Source organism: Schistosoma haematobium, chromosome 6, assembly GCF_000699445.3.
Source record: "Schistosoma haematobium chromosome 6, whole genome shotgun sequence".
NCBI lineage: Eukaryota > Metazoa > Platyhelminthes > Trematoda > Strigeidida > Schistosomatidae > Schistosoma > Schistosoma haematobium.
Genome location: NC_067201.1, coordinates 12,607,483 through 12,630,472, shown reverse-complemented (window position 1 = coordinate 12,630,472; position 22,990 = coordinate 12,607,483). Strand labels below are relative to the sequence as shown.

The 22,990-nt window shown below is 34.3% G+C and overlaps 1 protein-coding gene across 1 annotated transcript in view; it reads right to left on the bottom strand.

The window, feature by feature from the left end:
* The window catches only part of MS3_00000599 (uncharacterized protein), an 86,335-nt gene that overhangs the window by 22,674 nt on the left and 40,671 nt on the right, over positions 1-22,990 (bottom strand). The window contains exons 9-12 of the mRNA XM_051208303.1: positions 22,544-22,872; positions 11,061-11,287; positions 5,886-6,049; positions 1,425-1,963 (exon numbers count right to left, since the gene is read on the bottom strand). Coding sequence (XP_051065499.1) covers positions 1,425-1,963; positions 5,886-6,049; positions 11,061-11,287; positions 22,544-22,872 — 1,259 coding nt within the window. The remainder of the gene's footprint in view (positions 1-1,424; positions 1,964-5,885; positions 6,050-11,060; positions 11,288-22,543; positions 22,873-22,990) is intronic.

The following is a 22,990-nucleotide window of genomic DNA, read 5'->3' as shown; positions in this document are numbered from 1 at the left end:
AGATCAATCCATTAGTCTTTACAACCTGCATTCATGGTAATAATATTTACCGTTTGCTCACTGGTAAATAGATTTTAGAGATAATTCTCATGAATTCTACAAAGGTGTGATCAGTAAGGTTCATCTGTGTTAAGTGTAAGGTATTTATCTAATAATAATAATAATAATAATAATAATAATAATAATAATAATAATAATAATATTTCAAGATAGCTGTACGATACAGTGAAGTGATTGCAGCTAGAAATGTATACCACAACTAACTATTAATTCAATGGTCTAGAGATTAGGTGTGCACTGTAAAAAGTAAAAGTCTTGGGTTCGACCTTAAGTGTAGACATCAATGCCTACTGTTAAGGAACCCCGTATTAAAACGAGACAGATATCCAGTGTTGTTTAAAAAAATATTTTTACTGGTTGTTTAATTCTGATCAGTCCATGATGTAAACTAACGAATTCAGTGATCTCCATAAACCCTGATATGTTATTATTATTACTGTTACTACTACTACTGTAGTGAAGGAGAACACAGGTGAGGACAACCGAATTATATTTAACACAACATGACAGAGTTACTCGTTAAATAGAAAAACCATACTATAATACCTAATTTGCAAAATGTTCAATAATTGTCTCGGACTTCATCGTTCTTGCACTTCTATACTAATTGCTTTCTATCCCCGTTCTTCCTTTCTTGAGCTTCCCAATCTTCTGCTGACAGACATTACATTCCTGACTCGCGTTATATACTACGTAAGTGGTACGCATCACACTACTACTAATAATAATATACTAAACTCTTGAAAGTCAATTAAACTAATAATAACACTGATAGTGGTATATACAATTTAGAATAGATAAACATTTATCTGTCAATTGTTAACGGAATAGATGGATTATATTTAACAGTGATCAAGAGTCTATAACAATCTATAAGCAAACATCTAGAAAGCTTTACGATTTTCTGTTTATTTCAATATTGAGAATGTCGAGTTTTTTGGATATATACATCTTTAATGTTTTATTTAAATGAGATTATGATTAGTTGCTGTCAAAGATTATATTCAGTTGAAGTACCATTGAAAGCCAGGAAGCGCATAACTGTAATCCCACTAGGGATTGAACCCAGGAACATGTATCCTGACAAACTATTAGAGTCAGTGAAGTACAGTCAAAAAGTACAACTCTAACTTCAATTACTTAGCGATATAGTGAGATAATCATCCAGTGATTTTGATAGAATGTGTTCCACTGCCGACATAACTGAAGTTATTTAATGATATCTTCTTATACTGAAACAAATTAGTTGTCTAGTGCTCTCCGGTGTTCAATTCTACCTCCAGTGGGATCAATCTTTGATTAGTATAACTAATCTCCACAAAACTTTTTCGATTAAAACATTAAATAATATCACTTAAACTTACACTTTGTTTGGCTACATCACATGATACACTTAATTTATAACCATGCATAGGACTTCCAGGTGGTGTATAACTGACAAAACCAGTTTTTGATTGACTACAATTCAATGCTAAAGTTATATTAGGTGATAATTTATTAATTTTACGAAATTCTAGTTGAAAACCAGTCAAACCTAACGAATGTGTTGTCGTTGCATTATTAGATAGTTCGTTTAAATTATTCACTGATGTAGTTGTTGGTGTTATAGTTGTTAATAATGGACTATTAAAATTGTTAATATAATCATTTGTACTACTAATAGTAGTGGTAGTAGTTTGTAATATAGATAAATGTTGTACATGTGTGTATAGATTACGTGCAGATACTTCTGTATTTCCATCTGTAATTGATTCAAGTAATGCAGTGTATATAAATTGATATTGTTCTTGTGTTTCAATCATATAATTACGTTGTAAACGTAATTGATTCACCAGACCAAATATATCAATTACTGATTCATTTTTCATACGTTCCAGCAATATATTAATTGCTATATAAACGCCTAAATAAATAAATGAATAAGCAATAGGATATGATGTCAAAGAACATTTTCGTTTAGTAAATAACTCACTAATAATACAATATAGGGATTGTGGAAATAGTTGAATTTCATAGTTAACATCATAGATTGATATTAGTTAGACAACTACTGAAGAATAATATTGAAGTCATCGGATTCAGGCTCAATGGTCCAAAGGTTAGGAACTGACTGGTGATGCTGAAGGTACTGGGTTCCGTCGTCGTGAATTAAGGAAGAACCACATTTAAGGATGAAACTGCCTCTTAGTGTTTCCTAGCTTTCAATAGTTGTTCGACTGAGATTGCTCTGCAAATTAAATTATGTAAGCCTTTGAATACAATTGTATAAAAGGAATATCTTTATTTAAATTTATTGTTTTAAAGTAATCTTTGGATACTTCTAATAAGTAACCTAATGTTGAATAAACCTCAAACACCTGTGAGGTCAACCAAATTCAGTATTTGACAACGTTGCCTCAGTGAAAGTGGTTAACGTTTGTACAGCGCTAAATATTGACTGAAGTTGAGGATGTTAAATGCTGAATTCTGACTCGGTAATATTGAGCTTTCTATACATATCTCTAGGCGTTGAATTTCAGTGTTGTATGTGATCTTAAACATATACTGATACGAAATTTTACACTAGAATAGCATAGTAATCTAATTATTCCTGGTTTTCAATGTCTCTTTACTGGATATCGGTTCATGATGAAAAAAATAATCACAGAGGTTAACAGTGAATAATCTTCATAAGAAACAGACAGAAAAGTACATATACCGTGAAGTCTTATACTTTCTATTAAAAATTTAATACAGAAGAGATCTGAGATTTTTATCCATTTGGAAGATTAAAATTACCAAGTAACTAATTATTAGTAGTACATACAGGATGTTTCCCTACTAATATATCCAGATTTATATAAATATCCATGTTAGAGTTAACCGTTCCAGATATATATGTTTATATCATTAGAAGTTCATTAAACACTGGGTAGTGACTAAAATCATTCTTATCTAGTTTTTTAAGTAGTGATTGAATTCTATTGATCAAGCCACAATTTGAACAATAGTCAAGTATACCATAGGTTACTCTATTCAATGACTAATTACCTTAAAAACACTGAAGTAATTCAGGAAGTCAGTCATAACCGGAGCAACTCGCTGGTAAAATCACTCACTGAGACACTAAGTAATGCACTGAGAATACCAGTACTTTACACAGTTCCAAATATGTCTTTTCGGTGTATGCTAACTAAGAGGAAGCCTAGATCAAGCAGGACTTCCTTTCATTTACGTTAATATATGTATTAATCTTGTAGAATAAGCTAACTGCAATACGCAATTATCCCAAATAATTTTCCTTCACTTGACAAACTAGAACACACTTACCATGGTAATTATCAATAGTACGAAAACAGAATTCCAAATACTAGGCATTAAAGATTACTGTAGTTGAGATACTGTACCAGCAGTTCAAATGTGTAAGATTCAAATGGTGTAGGATCCGTGCGTTCCATTATTGTTTGTCTGGTATTGTTGTGTTTATGATCTACATTATGTAGTGTGCTAATTACCTATCGTACCCATGATCAGACTTCTTTTGAATGTTTACTGTGAAGTTACTACATCTACCCATTCATTTAACATACTTAAGAATTACTTCTTTCAACTTATAAATATCAATTTTAATAATTGAATTCATGAGTCAATTGAGGCTAGATCACCTGGAAACACTGGACGACCGTTTCATCTAAGATGGCGCCTCGCGAGATTCCAACCTAGGACTTATCATCCTTATTCATTCATATATGTATGGAATGTGATTATATAAATAAATGATAAAAAATTACCTTCTTTATTAATATTTATCAGAAAAAAAGAGATACAAATTAATTCATTTTCAATTATGTTCTAAAAAAAAGGTAATCTCATTCGTTTATAGATGAAAACATTTTGGTTAAAAGCAATTTCCTTTCACTGAATGTGTGCAAAGAACAATTAGGCATTTATAAATAGAAATAAGCGTATGCATTATATATAATGTAGCTAAAAACAATCATTTTCATTTGTACTATCGCTTACAAACATTTATTAGTAGTATATTAATTATTACTAATATTATTATCTGAATGAAGATAACCATGTAACAATAAATTACGTAATGTTTCATTCTTGAAAAAACAATTATATAATCCATTGAGATAAATTTAAATTATGAATTAATCACGCAATCACTATTATACAATAATAAAACACTATTATTATTATTATTATTATTATCAAAATGGGTTTTGTGGAGATTTTTAGAAATTTCACAGGTTGAAATCATTAGCCAACTGAAGCTAGACCACCATGGAAAAGTTGAAATCCTGCGGGGTGCGGGATCGTGGATGCGCACTGCTGAGGAGTCCCACAATAGGACGAAACGGCCGTCCAATGCTTCCAAGTTTTCCATGATAGTCTAGCATCAATTGACTCATGATCTTAACCATTGATATATGTTAGAAAAATGTTCTGAGATGGGTCATAAGGTTGACATCAAATCAGCATTTGTAGTGTTATACAAAATCTTTCAAGGACGCATACTAAGGTTTATTGAAGCCTTGGCTATACGGCAATTAAAACCCTCTTTATGTATTCAAAAACAACTTTTCCTTACACTTAGCCTACCCTGGTAATACTGATCTATTATCCAGAGTGGTAATTACATTTGTTTTTGTATGCTTTATTATTTTTTTCCTTTGTTATGATTTACCCTTAACCTGTCTAGTTGACCTTTTAATTTTCATATATGAATGTTCTTAACAAGTATCTGTGTGATAAGATTGTTCGAAATGCATTGCTCAAATACATATCACATAATTCTGATAAACTTCGTCTTCTCATTGCATTATCGAAATTTATCAAAGGGACTAATTGTTTTAAAAAAAAAGATCATTTCAAAGATTGTGAGCAATTGAATTATGATTAGAGATAGGATTTAAGATGTTGGTTATGTCGTATTCCAGATTCGTTAGTTGGATGTAGGTGAATTTTCCTAGTTTTGATGTTTACATCGGGATTCGAATTTGAGTATATATACATATATAGGTACAATTAAACTTATTACAGTAGAGAGCTATACATAGCTTCTGACTTTTTGTCAGTGAAATTAATTCATATCAGAAGGGTTTTTGTGGATCTTATAGTAAATTTTAATAGTTTAGATCATGAGTCGATTGAAGCTAGTCCATCATAAGAAACCTGGAAGTATTGGACGTCCGTTTCGTCCACCAATGTCATCAGTGAGTTACTATGTCACAACAGACCAGGTTGAACTCCACTGGTCATTGCTCCTCACTAGAACTCCAGGAAATTTGTGTCGCTCAATTTCGTGAATTAGTTGAAGTTAGACATTAATACAATTAGATACCGGCCGGCTTAGTGGTTTAGAGGTCAAGTGTTTGCGTGCGATAATGATATCGAATCCCACGACGCAGGGTCGTGGATGCGCATTAGTGAGGCGTCCCTTAATAGGACGAAACAGCCGTCCAGTGCTTTCAAGTTTTCAATGGTGGTCTAGCTTCTATTGACTCATGATCTCAACCCTTGAAATTAATTCAGTTTGAAAAGTTGGCGGGAATTGTAATTTATGAACCAGTTAGTCATATTTAAATTAAAGACAGTTGGAATTACCACCTCCAACTTTTCTTCCCAATTCCTCACATTACTTTATAACCATTTCGGCGGTATTAAGTGGTTGAAATTTATCAGTCGTCACTTTAGTATCAATCACAGTTTGTCTATAAATTAGCCTCTCGCCAAAATGTTCAGTTATAAATTTTTTTAATAGATTATAATGTTTATTACTATTATTATCGTTTTTAGTATATCAGTAGTATTGTGCTAATCAGTACTTTTCTTACCTGTTCTTCCGGTTCCTGATGAACAATGTACAACAATTGGACCACAATCGTTCGGTGTAATTGTACCAACACGTCGAAGAAACATTAAGAATACAGTAGAATAAGTTGGTACTTCTTGATCTGGCCAACTTGTGTATTGCAAATGCCAAATTTTTCTATGTTCTCTAGTAAACACAGTAGTCAAATGAAATAAAAAGAAGCGGTTAAGAAAACGGATTTTATTATGTTCATTAACTTTAACTAATACTGTATATAATAATAAACAGATTGATGTATACAACTAAGGAAAATACAAACATTAAAGTACATATCGGTTTTTAGTGAAATTGCAAATCTGATTAAAATTTATCGTTGGTCTGTCTATTGTTTCACTGATATTCAACAATCTCCACAACCCTACACTGAAATTTATCTATAAATTAATAATCAATTAGTATGTTTAATTAATTTTCATACAGTCGAGATTATATGGTGGTTGGAGGTAGTCGACAGGAAACCCTGGACCCTGGCTTCGTGCTACTTGGCACTCGTCAGCAAGGCGTACCTGTAATCTTGAGGGAACTCGTGCTCCCGGACGGATTCGATCCCGTGTCACCCATCCCGAGTCACCTAGACTGGTGGCCACATTGCAACATGGTCGATAGCATTCGGTCTGCACTAAATAAGGACTTGACACGCATGACATTGGTCACCACCCAGTGATCAATCAACTGTGATTTCATACAGTCATTTGAAAGTGAACTTTAACAAGAACCTGTCTGATTCGATGTAACTAATCAGTATGTACTGCATGTAGTATAAAAATGCGTAATTTCGCAATCGAAACTTACATTAAATTAACACTGATCAGATTAAATGAAATTTAACGTATTGGGTGGTTGAATGTATTTGGCAAAAGTGCCCTGGATGATCTAGGTTTATTGATATTTTAATACACGTAATGGAGACTTACCTGTAATCTTGAAGAAAATGATCCTCCTTGTGAAATTCTAATCCATATCACGCCGTTTCAAAATTCAAAACGTTACCACTGACATTCTGTTAGACAGATATATTTGCAATTATTTAATCATTTAGTAGTAGATCTTCAGCTTAGTGACTATAGCCCTCCTAATGTATAGTATAGTATAATATAGTTCACGAGACACCAATAGACGAATTTCCTAATTGTATCTTACATCAATGAAAACATTATTTTAATGTTGTATGACCAGTAAAGAGGGAGGAGCGATCTTGATTATTAGAAATCGTAACCATACAACTAAAATTTCTCTTAAGGCAAAAACACCAGTCTGATACATTAGAACAGTCAATTTTATAAGGAAACATTACAATTTCTGGTTGAAATTCAGTTAGTAATACCACTAAAAAATTAGAAACTTATACTTTTTTCTGTAAACACGGTATACTACTTTTATAAAGTAATAATCGTGAAAATAATGTCTGATCGCTAATGGTTCACTCAGCAGTGATTAAAGTCATATTCGTCTAATTCTTTACCACTGATCACATTTTCTATCTAAATAGGTTCAAGTCACGTAAGGAGCGTCAATTCTTTCAAGATTATTGATGAGTGCCAACTAGTAAGAATCCCAGATCCATTAGAGTATCGTGTTAACTTCCACAAACAAACATTTAAACATAGTGCAAGTGATATCGAGTCACCCAGACTAGTAGCTAAACTATGAGCTAATCGACAGGATTCAATCTTCATTATCAGGACTAGACAAACACAACATAAGTCTGTACATAATGACCAATCAATTGTAAAAAGATATCACAGTTTTACATGAGGTCAGTAGTGCCCTGAATTATCGTTTTAAACCGTGATGTTAGGTGACACAGGTTTACAGGGAACATTAGTTCTCTCAAGTTTACAGGTACAATCGGTTGACCAATGACAACTAACAAGTGGTTTTCTATTGACTACCTCCAGACATTCAACATTGTACATTCAGATTAATTTATAGATTTCTTTCATCTATTATATAAATGTCTTACATTATAATGATTTTTTGTAGATACATTTTATATAAAGTTTCATCATAGATTAACTTTTGTGAATGAATCATTAAGAAAACCAGAAGTCACTGGATAACTGTTTTATTCTATTACGAGACTTTTTAACAATGTACATTAACAAGGTCATTTGCGATGGAACACAAGATATTTAGGCTTGACGACAAAAATTCTGTCTTTATTTACCAATAAAAATACAGGGATTTCAACATAAGTTAGAAAGGAAAATTATTTTTGTAAGCAATGATGGATAGTGGCTAGCAGTGGAATCCAGGACGCGCGTTTCCTCCTATTTAGGACTCGTTAGCTGCATGTACCTGCATCTCGAGGCAACGCACAGCATGCACATATGCCGATAACAGACTGATCAATTGCAGTCTTAAACCTCAATGGGAAGATACAAGCCAAATAATACCAAGGGAAAAGTATTTATTTGGAACTGATTACTTATTGTATAATTTGAGCAGTATATTACTATTCTCAGATGGATAGTTTTGTTTATAAACTAGTCTATAACCAAAATGAATTAATCTCTGCTAACAAACAGTCAAACAGGTAACTATATGTATATTGATAACAGACCAATGTGTTTATCTTCACATCCATTCCTTCTATTCTTGAACCTTGAATAATATAAATACACCAAATTATCAATGATGAGGTGAAAGTATATTTTATTTAGCAACTATTGGCGACTTGTAAAATAAATAGGCAGTGCGTTATCCCTTGAGCTAGATAGTTACTGGATTGTACAATTGGGTTTAATACTTTAGAATATCTGGCAATATCAAAGCTATTCACTTAGGAAGTAAATGTTTGAAGATTGGATTCATCAATTAGTAGTGCTTAATATCAACGGGAATATACAAACGCTTTAGCAATAATCCAAAATCTGCTATCTTGAATCTGATTAGTTTGTCAGCAAAGTATGGTGTATGCTACTGATGTCAACAGATATAAGTAATATGTATCATCAATAGAAAATGAAACGTCTAGCGGTAGAAAATTAAGATCGAAGTAAAGAGAATGAGAACAGAGAATAATTGTTTTGAAAACAAGGAACAATCAAGTCTAAGACAATTGATTGATATTTTTCAAATGAGGTATTTATTGTATGATTCTCAGATTTTTCTAAGAGATTCTGTAATGATTTGTATTCAAATACATTTGGTTGCCCACACCTATGTTCATGTTCACTACGAAAGCATAAGTCTTTCTTTTTACCCGAATCACTGAGCATTTTAAATAAATGAAATGCTTCTTTTACAATACTAATGTATTCATGTCGTTTTTTAAAATAAATAATTATACAGAATGAAATCATGAGTCAACTGAAGCTAGACCATCATGGAAAACCTGGAAGCACTGAACGGCCGTTTCGTCCTAGTATGAGACTCCTCAGCAGTGCGCGTCCACGATCCCGCACCCCGCGAGATTCGAACACATGGTGGTCTAGCTTCAACTGACTAATGATTTCAATCTGTGAAATTTCTAAAATCTCCAAAAACCACTTCTGATAATAATCATCTGCTCACTAGTGACTGACTTCAAGAGATACTCCTGGAGTCTGACACGAGACTGATAGGTCCTGGGTTCGAATCTCGCGGGGGGCGGGATCGTAGGTGCTCACTGCTGAAGAGCCCTATACTAGGGCGAAACAGCCCTCCCGTGTTTCCAGGTTTTCCATGGAGGTCTAGCTTCAATTAACTCATGATTTCAATCTGTGAAATTTCTAAAATCTCCACAAACCCCTTCTGAAAATAATTATACCTTCGAACCATTAAACTGTTGTCAATCATAATCATTAATACGTTGTAATGGAGGTTACTTACGTAGCGTCTTATTGTCTGGTATGCCATTCTGGTTTGTTTTTTTAGAAAAAACACTTTATACCATAAAATAAAATACTAAAAAAATGCATATTATAAACAATTTAGATGACAAAAATATTTGTAGTTGTTGTTTGTTTGTTTGTTTAAGTGTATGTGGGTGTGTAGTTGGGTGGGTGGGTGGTTGGGTGCCAACGATTATTTGTGGTATGTTAACTATTTTTTTCTGCAGATCATTATTATTTAACTCGCTTGTTGTTTTTTGGCAATATTTCAAAGGTCAACAAAAAATGAACAAAAAAATTTTTTGTTGTTTATCTGTTGACTTATATATTTGAAATGATTTATTAAACTATAAATCATATTTTAGGAATATAAATGTGGTATATATGGTTGATAGTTGAATAATAATTTGAAATGAACATCTTTCACTTCAAGTCTCAATATATTATGCACTGAGTTACCAAGTCCTAATAATCAATAAGTTATTCAAAGGATACAATGTTTGTATCATAATTAATCCATGATTACTATTTGCTGTTAGTTGCATCAAAATCACAGCGAAATGAAGATATCGAGGATATTCATACCGGATATGTATATACCACAAAAGATTGATTCAAATTCTATACTAAATATTAACAATGGAATAAATCCAATTTTCACTGATGTTCTGTTGAGTCGGCTTTCGGAGAACTTCAACGGAGCCTCCAGAGGCCTAAAAGGAGCCGAAGAGTCCTAGCCGATCAGAGCATGATGGAGCATTCTAGAATTCCAACGTGGCGTGCTACTATTGGTCAGTAGCATAATATGTCGTTACCGGATTAGCCGAAATATAATGCTGATTTAACAAACGTTAACATCTATAAATACCCATGTTTTCTGTACAAAAACGAACCTTGGAGTAAAGTAATTCTCTCATATTTTGCGTCTTCTCTCTGGTGTTTCAGGTCGCTGTGTAGTTCTAGCTTACGGGTTACCAGAATAGCTTAGGAAACGAATATAGCGTTCAATCAAAAAGACTTAACATGGTCATGTAAACTTCATACATTAACAAGTTAACAATTATCTGAATTCAGTAACTCAGTTAATAATGCGTCTGGTGTTTGTATCAAAACTTACTCAGTTCGAATCCTAATGTGAGCATCAACACTAGGGTATGATAACTACATCTGACTGACCAGTGCTAAACATGATTAACTATGTTTCTTGGATTTTTCTGATAACTACTATCTAATCTAGTTTATAAAAAAATTATCATTCTTAATTCCAATAGTTTAAGTGTATAAAAGTGGCCCAAAACCATAATAATAATAATAATACTTACTTATCTTTTCTCAATTCAAAACAACGTATTACATAATTAGCTAATTCATTAGTTTCTAAATGTGTTACAATTAATTTATCAGAAAATATTAATGTTCCAGTATTTGGCCAATATTGATCACATTTCACTTGTTCTATTTCAATAAGTTTACTAAGCATTACAATAACACTTGTATTTTGTTCCCATATCATTGTCCAAAAACTATCAAATGTATTTGGTAAAGGAGCCTAAAATTTTGAATAAAACAAGAAAAGAAAACAAATGAGTGAATATACCAGAATGATTCGTTGGAATCATTTACTTTTTTCCAAAAAAAAAAACAATAATTCACCAAGACTATTTAATGTACATTTTGGCTTATTTCCTATTGGTCATTTGAATGTCCCCTTAGATTTATTCGGTTGATCATGAGTTAAAATTAAGATGAAACATATGACTTTGTGAAATTCATTATTAATAATCATCAAAATCATAGTGAAAGAGGTTTGTGGAGATGAATAGACCAGGATACATTGGTCATTTGTTTCGTCTTACTACGGAACTCTCCATCAATACACACCTTAATGATTACAGTATCCTTTGTTAAATCTTAGGAAAAACTATTATGTCTAATTGGAGTTCCAGTTAGTCACTGATACTTGACAATAACAGAACGATCGAGTTATTCTTATATAAACGGTTCTATTATAGACCCAAAGACGGAAACTGACATTCAGTATTTGAACAATTCACCTCTAACACAGGAAGAAAATTAAGTGTAAAGAATATTTAATATTCAAGCATAAATACTTGGAATTGTACAATACAGTATGATATGGTGACAAAAGCCTTACCTTGAAGGATACAGAAAATTAGCCACTTAAAATTAGTGCTAAAAAGTCAAAGTTCGTGAGAAAAATTAAATTAAGAAAGGAAACACGCATAGTTACCAATATTACGAAGACTTTATTTTGAATAACGAAAGTTGAGTAGTTTCATGATTTTTTTAGCACCCCGAGATCTTGCCTTGAAGCAAAATACGGTCATATAACTTACAATAGGGGGTTTACGGGGGTTAGCCAGTTTCATAGCTTCCATCGCTAAATGATCTTAGACAAATATTGGAAGTCAATAAACACAAAGCAGTTGTTTTGTCCTAATATAGGACTTCTCAGGAGTAGTATGCATCTACAAATCCATCATAGATCGAATCAAAAAAACCTTCAAATCACTTAGTTGGTATCCAATTGTTTACACTTCTAACTTTTTTTATTGGGGGACTAATCATCTTTCAATGCTGTAAGTAGGTAATTGCCACACACTGGATGTGTTTGAACTGCACTAGTAGATATAACGAGTCCTTGACTTTATTTGCTTATTAACTGATCTCGTTTTGCAAAAACAAATATCATTCTGCATATTTTTAAACTGTTAATGAAAATTTTTCTGATATGATGAGGGGCGAATGGCATATGAAATAAATTTTTCCCACTCGCTTGTGACATGCAATCATGTTTTAAGAGTTATTATGTGACTTAGTCAGATAGTTACAGACTCATTATTGTATGATATGGTAGATATATGCTCATACAGTAAGATTAAATACAAATCATTTCGCTTCATATATATCTAATCTAACTGTAAATAAATGATATCAAATATGATGTATTCCTATTCCCCATATTATATAGAGTGGATTAAAGATGACTGAAAGGAAACCTAAGACCTAAGTTTCGTGCTATCTGGCATTGAGTAGTGATCAGTAGAGTACTCATTCAATCTTGAAGTGCTGATCGAATTCAAATGATTAATTGTTGTGTCCATTAATCTAAATGACTCAAAATCGCGTGCACAGATATCCCTGCTCATCACTGTTAAGTGATAACACATCACACTATGAAACTAAGTCAAACCAGTTCAAATCTCATGCGGAACACAAGTATACCTTGTTGGTGAGTGGTAACCAGCACGATATTTAGATCAGGTAAGTTTTCATATCAACTGACTACCTTCAACCACCTGACATCAAAATACAATGGACGTGATAATATAAAGCATTAGACAGTTGTATTTCAATGTTTGTTTACTTTAAGTTAGTCCATGATTTAAATCATCATAATACAGATTGAACAATCTACCTGATTATATCCAATCCCAATATAAAAATAAACAGTTTAAGATGTTGGTTAGAGGTAGTCTATAGGAACTCTTACTTGACATCGGTTTCATATTATCTAGTACGTATTAGTAAGGCATATCTGTTGCATTTAACTCTTTTAAAAAGTCACTTTCATAATGTTTACTAAAACAAATTATTAATACTATTATAATTTTAATTTAAAAACAATAAATTGAACTAAGTAAATAAACTACTCTGTCTACTGACCTAATTAATCAGTAAAATATGTATGTGAAATACTTAATTTAACACACACATACACACGCACACGTACACAGAAATGTCTGAACTAAATATCTGTGTATTTTGTTAACTGGTCAAAGGCATAACAACTAGGTATGGGGAAAGTGAAGATGGCGGGAAATTAGTCAGTGATTATCAAAACAAAATGTGTTGTTTTCTCTCTCTCTCTCTTCGTTATCACAACAAAAACAGAAAGTTGAAAATGTAACTAGTTTCTTTTATTCATATAAATGAATTTGTATAGACTGTAAAATTGTCCATAGTTTAAATTATGAACTAATTGTAGTTAGACTACTATTGAAAAACCCAAAAAAAAAAATTGAGTAGATAAGAAATCAAGAATATTTGTCTACTTGTGTGAAATTGAATAGTATACAATTAAACCATTTTTGTTACATAACTTTGTGCAATAGATTCATAAATTGTGATCATTAAATCTTCATTTTACAATCTGCATAGTTTATCTACTTTAATCAAATATTATAGTAATTTAATAGTTGAATTGATGATTCAATTGAAGCTAGACCACCATGGAAAACCTGGAAGCACTGGATGGCCGTTTCGTCCTATATATATAACGTTGATAATAAATACAAAATTATTAGGACAGGAGTTTTATAATGATTGTTAAATTTGTATAGTTTATATTACTGAACAATTTTAGTTAGATCATTGCTAGAAATGAAGAAGCTCTGGACACCCATTTCGTTTTTGTATGGAACTTTTCACCTATGTGTATTCACAACAATGTCATAGGGAATCAAACACAAGATCTTCGAAGCCTGCAGTTATTTGCTTAACTGAAACCATTGAATTGACATCCACTCTTGTGTATGTCTAACTTTAGTTAATCATTATAATTCATAATAATCCAAAGTCTGTGGTAAATAACTCTTTCACATCCGACAATAACTGAACTTCACTGGTCACAAGTTCTGATTAGAACTCTAGGAATCGTATCTTGAATAGATCGCTAGTGAGAAAATACTCATTATTAGCATAGAGGGATTTGTGTAGATTATAGAATGTTCAAAATTCGAGTTATGATTCAATCCCCGGATGTAGAGTAATGAATGTACACTGGTGTGAAGTCTCATACTAGTGTAGAATGTCTATCCAATGCTTTTAGGTAATGAGATTTAGTTGGTAGTTGGAGGTAGTCAACAGGAAACCCTGGACCCGGGTTTCGTGCTACTTGGCACTCGTCATCAAGGTGTACCTGTAATCTTGAGGGAACTGGTGCTCCCTGGCGGATTCGATCTCGTGTCACCCAGCTTCACAGTCGGAGACGTTACCACTGAGCAATCCGAGCCGTAACTAACCTCCTGTAGGACTGAGATGCTTTTAGGTAATTTAAATAACAATCAATTTGTTATTTAAACTACAAAAATTTTTAATGTTTTTTCTTCATTTTCTAAGACAATATTGATTTACATAACAATTTGTGTATATAGTGTAATTACTATCTGAGGCATCAATCCAAACATACCGATTTAATTTGATATGAAGTACCAGAAAACCATATCCTTAAAGTATATCATCAGTCACCTCTAAATAATGATGATTATAAGAGGATTTATTCAAGTAGAAGGAGAACATTTGAGACAGGTTTATAAAAAAAAGATTTTCAATTCAATACTTATACATCGTCTAGAGATAGCTAATAAGTACACAAGATGAACTATTACATAGGATTGTAAGGAAACTTAAGAAAAAATAACATTGGTCAAGTTTATAAAATATTTATGGAATTTATCTTAACTGATTTTCAATGAACAAGACATTTCATTGAAGGAAGTTTAGACTATACATATAACTTACAAATTAGGACTACAGATAGCCTTTTTTGTAAGTTTAAATCACTTAATATCAATTCATTATCTAGATAACTATTTAAGAGAATAGGATCACGGCTTCTCATTAGAACTCAGTGAAATCATGTCAGAGCTGGTCAGTAGTAAACACATGAAAGTTAGACATGAACACTGTTGGATGCCAGCTCAGTGATTTAAAGGTTAGTTGTTCGCGAGACCAAAAGTCGTAGATTTGAATCTCGTATGCATGATCGTGAACACACATGACTGAGGAGTTTCATACTAGGACAAAACGGTCGTCCAATGATTCCACGTTTTCCATGATGATTTAGCTTACATCGACTTGTGCATTCATTCATTAAAATGACTTATGAATTTAAGAAAAGTTTTTATACACTTTGTTCTAGAAAAAAAGTTAATTTAGATTAAGAAACAATAGTTGAATATCTAGACTTTTAAAGATTTTCAAATATGATTGGAATTGTTAAAGCAGACATTAGACAGATATAATGTCTTAAATGAAATGTATTTCCAAAAGGATTAAAATAGATATTTTAGCAGTTGAATTCATGAGTTAATTGAAACTAAACCACCAAGGAAAACCTGGAACACTGATAGATCCTGAGTTGGAACCTCTCGAGGCGGCGTCATGGATACACACTTCTGAGAAGTCCCACAATAGGACGAAATGGCCATTCAGTGCTTCCAGGTTTTTCATAGTTTTCTAGCTTCAATTGATTCATGATCTCAACTACTGAAATTACTACAATCTCTACAAAACCCCTTCTGATTATATATATATATTTTTTTTTCCCATACGTGTGAATAGTATGAAAAACACATCAAGGTATTTTATTTTTTTTTTAAAGGTAAACTACCTGAAATGAAAATTTCTCATTTCATATATCCGGTTGGTAGAATAACTAGTGAAATGACCTGGAAAATATTATTATTTAACTATCGTGATGAAAATAATTATTAAGATCTTATGATGTTAAACTATTTTACTGAAACTATGTATGGCGCACACAGGCACACACACACACAAACACACGCACGCATACATATGCACAAAGAAAAAAGTTTGTATCTATGCCTGAATAAGTAATGTATATAACTAATATTCATGTTAAATACTAGTGAAATTGTAAGAAATCACTTGATTGGATAATTTCGCGCAATTTATTCACATTTTAATAACCAATAGAATAGAAGTAAATTATTTAAATAACACACAAACATTCTGTATTCAATTTTATGTAAATAAATATCAAATTAGGTATGAATGCCAATTTCTTATTCAATTAATTAATAATAACAGTCAACCGGGGAAAATATAAAAAAAACTAGTCTACAAGTTTTTCCATCATATCTTTTCCTCATATATATATATATATATATATATATATATATAATATATATATATATATATATATATATATATATATATATATATATATCAGTCAGTCAGTCAGCTACAACGTAGGACCAGGCACATATATGCATCCGTCCAAGTTGCCACAACTCATTAACACAACAAGATGAATACCGAATTCATAGAAGTAGTTAATTCAATGGTAGTAATGTTCAAAAGAAAGATTGTGTATAAGGATATAGTACAGGAAGAAAGAATTAGTTCATAGAAAGAAAGATATAAAGCAATTGTAATCTCACGGTTTAAGGGGAGAGAAGGTGTATACACCTACACCACTGTGATCGATTCTGAGCCATGTCACCAAGAGTCTCCAACCATTGGTTACGATAGTCATGCGGACCCCAACCAAGTAGTCTGCATCTACCAACATGGCTCAGACTAGAAGTTAGTGACTTCAAGCACTGATGCCACGTTTTGGTTTGGCCGCCCCTAACTTTCTTCCAACCATCCCGAACACCGGTTAGCATTGCACGTCGTGGTAGACGGTGTTCAGGCATACGTAACACGTGACCCAATCGTCTCAGTCGATGAATATTCACAACCTCATCAACTGATTTACCATCATTCCCTAATACCCTGCGTCTAACCTCACTATCACTTATCCGGTGATCCCAACAGATGCGAGCAATATTTCTAAGACATCTGTGATCAAATACTAGTAACCTCCGAGTACCTTCTACTCTTAATGGCCACGTTTCGTAGCCGTAAAGTAGAACAGAACGAACTGCCGTGCGGTATACTCGTCCTTTTATTGGTAGAAAGATACCTTGACTTCGCCGAACGTGACGTAAGTTGGCAAAAGCCAAACGAGATTTTCGAATCCGTGCTGAGATTTCGTCCGATACCAACCCATTAGGGCTGATCAGACTTCCAAGATAAGTGAAGTTGTCAACGAGTTCGACTACTTCACTCCCTATCCTTAGTTCAGGTGTTGACGCAGACCAGTCCTGAAGCAACAACTTGCATTTAGAGGGAGAGAAGCGCATTCCAAACATTCTGGCATTGTTGCTTAGTGCTACCAGAAGACTCTGCATTTTATCAGCGTCTTCACCAAACAGGACTATGTCATCTGCGTATTCTAAGTGGATTAGTGGACTTCCTGGAAGGAGATCAATACCCGAGAATTCAGTCGACGAGAATGTTATTTCCATCATTAGATCTATAGTGAAGTTAAACAAAAATGGGGAAAGTGGACAGCCTTGACGGACACCACTTGAGGTTGCAAAAGCAGATGACAGTTCGCCATAATTTCTAACTCGACTAGTAGTGTTCGAGTAAAGAGCCTTCAAAGGGTTTATGTACTTCTGAGGTACGCCTTTCAATGACAGACACTGCCACAGAATCTCGCGGTCTACAGAGTCAAATGCTGCTTTTAAGTCGAGAAAGACCACCATTGTCGGACGCCGATAAGTATGTCTGTGTTCTAGAACCTGACGAATGGTGAATATGTGGTCGATGCAGCCACGACCAGGTCTAAAGCCAGCTTGGTTCTCTCGTGTTTGCAGTTCACGAGTCTTAGTTAGGCGTCTGATAATTATCGAGGCTAGTATTTTAGATATTATATTAGTTAAACTAATCCCTCTGTGGTTGTCACAGGATGATTTTGACCCTTTCTTATATATTGGGACGATAAGTGATTGTGACCAGTTAGATGGAATAACGTCTAACTCCCAGATTTTAGCTAAAATATTAGTCAACCTAATCGCTAAAATTGGACCACCATCCTTAAAGACCTCTGGAGCCAATCCATCTGGACCAGCTGCCCTTCCTCGTTTCAGATTAACTATAGCCTTTTGAACTTCTGCTAGAGTTGGGGGACCTACTTCAATGTTCCATTCACACTGTCTGGGAATGGAGGGTAGTTGTAGAGTAGCTGAAGGCCAGTTGAACTGTTCTCTGAAATGTTCCGCCCATCATTCTAAACGTCTGGACTAAGAGCAGATGAGAGTGTCATCTTTTTCCGAAATAATCTCACTTACACTTGACTTATTAATTCCAGTTTCTTTTATTAGTCTGTAAAGCTGTCTTGTGTTCCCTATAGTCACCGCCTTTTCCATCTCTTTTGCTTTCATTGCCCACCACTGCTCACGGTCGTTCCTTGGACTTTTTCTTAACCTAGATCTGATTTGTTGTCGCTCTTCATCGTGTTCAGAGCCTGATGTGATGAGTTTACGAGAATCCATCAGTGCAATAGACCTTGAGGAAATCCATTCGTTCTTTGTAACCCTGTGGTTTAAGTCACTGATAGATGTCACTGCTGTTTCCACAGCTGCTTGTATGTCTTTCCAAGCAACATCTGGGTCAGCCTCGTCTTCAGAACTACCTAATCGTGAACTCAGTTGTTCCTGGAACCTACTTTTGGTTTTCTCGTTACTCAACTCAGTTCTAATGGGTCTTTTTAATGTGGCTTTTTTGAGTCCAGTGAGGCGCAAGCAGATGCGTGCCCGTATTAGGACGTGGTCGGAGTCCAAGCAGGTACTCCAGAATGAGCGACAATCTTCTACCGACCCTCTCCAACGATGACTGATGGCAATATGGTCTATTTGAGTCCATCGTTGGTTTGGTGTAGGGGGTCGCCATGTTAGACGATGTCCCTGCTTATGCTTAACATTTGTGTTTGCTAAAAATAAACGATTGTCTGAGCACAGTTGCAGCAGACGGTCACCATTATCTGTTCGTTGTGCCGGAATACTAAAATATCCACCTAAATGCCTTTCTGTTTGGTTTAAGCTACCTATCTGAGCATTAAAGTCACCCCCTATGAGTACTATGTCTGAGCGTTTAGCTTTCTGAAGAAGTTCAGAAAGCTTTCTGTAAAATTAATCTTTCACTTCATCTGAGCTGCAGTCAGTGGGAGCGTAGGCAGAAACGACAAAAAGGCAACGACGTGTGTCCCTATCCTTCCGAGTTCTTACGGAGCCGTTTAGCCGAACAGCACATAGACGACTGTTGACGGGGATCCACTCTAGCAGTGCTTGTTCCGCCCTCATGCTTAGTGCTATGCCTACACCTGCCAGTCCACGAGAACTGGCCATCGGGTCACCAGATACACGGAGGGTGTATCTCGTTGGCTCTCCGTTTTGCCGAGGTGAGGTCAAGTGAATGACCACACTGGGATCCTGTATGAGTGTTTCAGAGACACAGCATACATCAATGGTACGAGATTCTAGGGTCCTAGCCAGGGAAGCCTGTTGACCGATTTGACATAGGGTGCGTACGTTGAAGGCTCCAATGTGTAGTTTGAAGCAAGGTTTCAGTAGACCTGGGACAGTGTTTTGAGCACTAGAATCGTTGGCTGTGGTGACACTTTAAGGGGAAGCCGAAAGAGGTAGTTTAGAGGTGAAAGTCGGTGTAGTAGGAATAATAGGAATTGAAGAGGGAAGTTGATTATGAATACAGTGGTCTTGAGTGCTGTTAGAGGTATGAGGACGATTATCACTTCCCGGTTGCCCACACCGAGGAAGGGTTCTTCTGGAGGCGCCTGAAAAGGAAATTGGATTAGAGGTGGTCTTAGTGATCTGAGAGCGTGACCGCAGTGTCCAAGGGACAACTACTTGAGGTCGAACACAGACGACCTTTTTATGGGTAAGTTTTGTGTTAGCTCTGCACTTGTTGAGACGTCACCGCCGGAGACGGATATCCTTGCGATAAGGCGAGATGTGCATTTTTAGGGTCGACCTTTTCTAACCCTACCCCTTTTTGTGGGAAGGCAGCGTTGCTGTCATGCTGGTTGTTTGAAGGAAACACCTCAATGCTGTCACACCTCTGTACAGTCAGCAGTAAGATTTCGCCTTCGGACCTTGGGTTTGTTGCTTTTAGTCTTACCGCTCTTCAACCGACCTGTCTGACATGGTAGGACCTTGAGGAGCGGTTGTTCCAGCCAGTATAGCTCGGTTGCTTCATCACGATATATATATATATATATATATATATATATATATATACATATATACGTAATAGTAGTGTACAGTCTAGGTTAAAATTAGTTAAACAACTAACATAAACCAAGAAAGGTAAAATAGATTTTACATTTTACTGTTGGAATTCATTAGTAGTGTGAATCGATGACTTCAAAACAGAAAGATCATAATCAGTACGTTCATATCTTGGAACAAGCGCCAAATCTTTAGACCATTAAACTAATATTTAGTGATTTCACAGATTGAAATCATGAGTCAATCGGAGCTAGACCATCATGGAAGACCTGGAAGCACTGAAAGGCCGTCTCGTCCTAGTACGGGACTCCTCAGCAGTGCGCGTCCACAATTCCGCACCCCACGAGATCCGAACCCAGGACCTACCAATCTCGCGCCAGGCGCTTAACTAACTAGACCACTGAGATGGCATTCAACGGTGTTAATGTCTAACTTCAACCAATCCACTCATGATTTCAATCTGTGAAGTTTCTAAAATTTCCACAAACCACTTCTGATAATAATCATCTGCTCACTAGTGACTGACTTCAAGAGATACTCCTGGAGTTCTAGTGAGAAGCCGTTACCAGTGAAGTTCAACCAGGTCTGTTGTGAGATATCAGCTCACTGAAGACAATGGTATACGGTGGCACAACTTCGTGGATTGGTTGAAGTTTAATAAATACTGTGATGTACAAAGGGATTTAAATTTCATTTTCATCTTGGGCGAAGAACCGAAGATAATTCACATAGTCTGTTAAAATTTCTCAGCTGTACAAACTCTTGCTTTCAAATAAGATTTAGACCAATACTTTCGGATGTCGAACACGTTGGTATTTACAGTTTCATAAGACTGATTATTACTGAACGATAAGTTAGATTTTAAATATCTCAATCCTACTGGAAGTTGGTCGAAACGCGGGCGGCTTCCTGGAAGCTCCTCAACATGTGAATGAGGATAACGTGGGTGGGAATCCAAAAATGAGTATCAGTTCGCTCAAGACTGTATATATGCATATGTGGATAGTGCAAACTAGAATGTAACTTGCGTTAAACTGATTTTCCTACCGATCATCTTCAACCATGCAACATCTGAGCATAGTACAAGTGATGTCAAAACGCTTAGGCCCGCTGCAGAATTCCAACTTGATTGAAGCAATAAAATCAAAGTTTAAAAGTCTGAACAAATACCACTCAGCAATTGTAGATTAGTCTAACATAAATTAGTCAATATCTCTAAAAATGATCATCTAAATTCCACCGGTGGTAGAATACAATTCAAAAGTGGTCTATGCTTAAATATGTTTTCAATGTATTAGTGCCAGTTAAAGTTTTTTTAGTTCTATCAAAACTTCCAATTTATATTTTGTCAGATTCAAAGAAGATTAAGTTATGGGTATATATATATATATATATATATATATTTCTTGTATAACTGTTAAGTAACTATATTATATACATTTCTATTTCCTTAATCACAAGCTTTTATTTGACCTATTGGCTATTATTATACGATTTACTACTCTTACGTTGTTCCCAATTTATTAGTTACAGTCTCTCACGATCACAGCCACTTTTGGCCTGTTATTTTCTATTTTAATGGTATGATTTAGTCTTATTTGCTTGTATATAGGCCAAATACGTCTGAAATATATGATTCGTACAGTTGGAACTGAGATCTATGTTTTGGATTCAAACGGACAGAGCTGGGTGATAATAATCAATAAGGATTCAAAAATTGACCCTAGGCTGTCTGTACTGGCCTACACATCATTGGTTTGGCATCATGTCAAGGTCATGTAAATCATGTTCTAATTGATGATCTTATCATGTGATAAATTAACCGGGCAAAAGTAACAACACGTTATTTAGAAACATTAAACATTTGACAATAAAGTAACCGGGAATAAATGACTTACTTGAGTTGCTATAAATGCCTTTTGTTTTCTATAACCATCAATGTAATTAGCATTTATATAATCCGATCCTGAAACTATTCCATATTGTGCATTAGAATGATGTTGATAATTTGATTGAATGCTAACTCGTGTACAATCATATGCTAAAATATTTGGATATCGATTTTTCGATTTATTTATGTCTAAATTAGAATGTACTGCACTGATATATCGTGTTGATGAGATTTGTTCAATTGTTTGAAATTCTTGCTGGAAACTAATATAATTATTATTTCTTGATTGATAAATCACTTCTTGAAACTGTTCAACTGGTATAGGCATTCGATGTACTAAAAATGTAATAATGTATAATGATGATAAGATTGGAAATATTTTCATATATTTATTCATACTACTTACAAGTAGACAAAAAATCAAACATAAATGTTTAGAAGTTCGGATTCATGT